This window comes from Oncorhynchus kisutch, linkage group LG14, assembly GCF_002021735.2.
Source record: "Oncorhynchus kisutch isolate 150728-3 linkage group LG14, Okis_V2, whole genome shotgun sequence".
NCBI lineage: Eukaryota > Metazoa > Chordata > Actinopteri > Salmoniformes > Salmonidae > Oncorhynchus > Oncorhynchus kisutch.
This window is the reverse complement of record NC_034187.2, coordinates 8,278,732-8,281,464: the sequence shown is the minus strand read 5'-3', so window position 1 is coordinate 8,281,464 and position 2,733 is coordinate 8,278,732. Positions and strand designations below refer to the sequence as shown.

The following is a 2,733-nucleotide window of genomic DNA, read 5'->3' as shown; positions in this document are numbered from 1 at the left end:
GGACGGCCCGAAGGAGATTGGGCCGTCGAATGAATTGTCTGTAGAGCTTCCGAGACAGGATTGTGTCAAGGCACAGATCTGGGGAAGGGTACCAAAAAAATGTCTGCAGATTTGAAGGTCCCCAAGAACACAGTGGACTCCATCATTCTTAAATGGAAGAAGTTTGGAACCACCAAGACTATTGCTAGAGCTGGCCACCCGGCCAAACTGAGCAATCGGGGGGGTGAAGGGCCTTGGTCAGGGAGGTGACTAAGAACCCGATGGTCACTCTGACAGAGCTCCAGAGTTCCTCTGTGGAGATGGAAGAACCTTCCAGAAGGACAACCATCTCTGCAGCACTCCACCGAAGGCCTTTGTGGTAGAGTGACCAGACGGAAAGGCACATGACAGCCGGCACATAAACAAGATTCTCTGGTCTGATGAAACCAAGATTGAACTCTTTGGCCTGAATGCCAAGCCTCACGTCTGGAGGAAAACTGGCACCATCCCTACGGTGAAGCATGGTGGTGGCAGCATCATGCTGTGGGGATGTTTTTCAGTGGCAGGGACTGGGAGACTAGTCAGGATCAAGGCAAAGATTAACGGAGCAATGTACAGAGAGATCCTTGATGAAAACCTGCTTCTGACCACTCAAGACCTCAGACTGATGGTTCACCTTCCAACAGGACAACGACCCTAAGCACACAGCCAAGACAACACAGGAGTGGCTTCGGGACAAGTCTCTGAATGTCCTTGAGTGGCCCAGCCAGAGCCCGGACTTAAACTCGAGTGGCGCAGCGGTCTAGAAAAGTCCAGGGGTCTGAATACTTTCTGAAGGCTCTGTGTGTTTCCATTCTTTCTATTCTTCTTTCTCTTGAATCACAATAAGAACAGAGGCCTGTAGTAGTTGGACTCTGACACACTGAACAATTTAATCCATTTTAGAATAAGGCTGTACCCTAACAAAATGTGGAAAAATCAAGGGGTCCGAATACTTTCCGAATGCTCTGTAAACGTGTGCAGTATTCGTTGAAATGAATCATATGAAGAGACACTACTGACAGGAGAATGAGGCATCAACATCTCCACTGGGGTCTCTGTTACAAAAGGGATCACTGGAATATAAAAGGTTGTTCTCTGTTCTCTACCACAACACCCTACCATGTTACCCTCCATAGACTGACCTCTACCACAACACCCTACCATGTTACCCTCCATAGACTGACCTCTACCACAATACCCTACCATGTTACCCTCCATAGACTGACCTCTACCACAACACCCTACCATGTTACCCTCCATAGACTGACTGTTCTCTACCACAACACCCTACCATGTTACCCTCCATAGACTGACTGTTCTCTACCACAACACCCTACCATGTTACCCTCCATAGACTGTTCTCTACCACAACACCCTACCATGTTACCGTCCATAGACTGACCTCTACCACAACACCCTACTGCCTTCCGCTCGCTTCTGCACGCGCTCCATGATCTCCTCCAATAGCACCACCCTGGCCGCGCAACACTGTTGCTACGACGACCACGCGAAGCTTATCACGCGGGGTAAAGGGGCGGGCGCTCCGAACCTCATCAGTACTGAGTTCTCGCCGGAGCTGCATTACAAAGTGGACGTGCTGCCCTGGATCCTGTGTAACGGGGACTGGAGCCGCTTCCACTCGGTGAGGCCACCCAACAACGGGCTGCTGTGTCCCGACAACCCACACGAGGAGGTGCATCAGGCTCAACTGGAGGAGGCCAGGGAGTACTGATGGGGAGGGGAACTGAGACCCTGACGGGGAAAGAGCTGGAAAGAGGGGGTAGAGAGAGCCACATGGTCCCCAATTATGTCTGGATTTCAGCATAGACCACATACTGAATATGTGTAGCGTTAACTATCAGTTGGTTAGAGAAGAAAAGGACTCCTGGATGTCCCATCTCTAGCTCCTCCTTATTCAGTGTTCGAGTTTATTAATGACTGAAATTGGACATTTCTCCAATCAGGGAAGCCGGCAACCAACCATCCAAAATGGAGTGAAGTTGAGCTCCTCTCTTGCAGTGGCGTACTCTGACGTGGGAAAACGATGTGAGGGCCCCGTTTTAATGTTGTGTTTTTAGGACATCTTCACCATCAAGCACTTCACTCCTTGGATGATTCGTCAGGATCCACCGGCCAATTGGAATATACTCTTCCACGAATGACATACTGTGGCATTACAGGAAGAGAAAAATAAAATAATTCTAACGTGCTGCTGATGTATTGCTTGTGAAAGTCCAGATTTTGGACCAACCCTAACCCTTTATACACTCTTCAATCAGAAGAAACTGGTTTGTGAACATTAGGGACAGTTGGAGAGGATGACATGGTTCTAGTTATCCTCTCACCCCCAAGCACCCCACCCTCCACTTTCATACACTCACATGTGCTGCTGCTATTGAGAAGAGGGATGGGTACAGGGAGATGGGTATAGGGAGATGGGTACAGGGGGATGGGTACAGGGGGATGGGTACAGGGGGATGGGTCCAGGGGGATGGGTACAGGGGGATGGGTACAGGGGGATGGGTACAGGGAGATGGGTACAGGGGGATGGGTACAGGGGGATGGGTACAGGGAGATGGGTACAGGGAGATGGGTACAGGGGGATGGGTACAGATAGATGGGTACAGGGGGATGAGTACAGATAGATGGGTACAGGGGGATGGGTACAAGGAGATGGGTACAGGGAGATGGGTACAAGGAGATGGGTACAGG

The 2,733-nt window shown here is 50.4% G+C and overlaps 1 protein-coding gene across 1 annotated transcript; it reads left to right on the top strand.

Moving 5' to 3' along the window:
• The first annotated feature begins 974 nt into the window (after nucleotides 1-974).
• Nucleotides 975-2,230, top strand: LOC116353273 (isthmin-2-like). Its single transcript, XM_031787552.1, has one exon. It carries the CDS (start codon nucleotides 1,472-1,474, stop codon nucleotides 1,751-1,753), a length of 282 nt encoding a protein of 93 aa, XP_031643412.1. The 5' UTR covers nucleotides 975-1,471; the 3' UTR covers nucleotides 1,754-2,230.
• The last annotated feature ends 503 nt before the right edge of the window (nucleotides 2,231-2,733 follow it).

Excerpts from the sequence above, each read along its gene's own strand:
- LOC116353273 (XM_031787552.1), top strand. The coding sequence starts at position 1,472 with ATGATCTCCTCCAATAGCACCACCCTGGCCGCGCAACACTGTTGCTAC.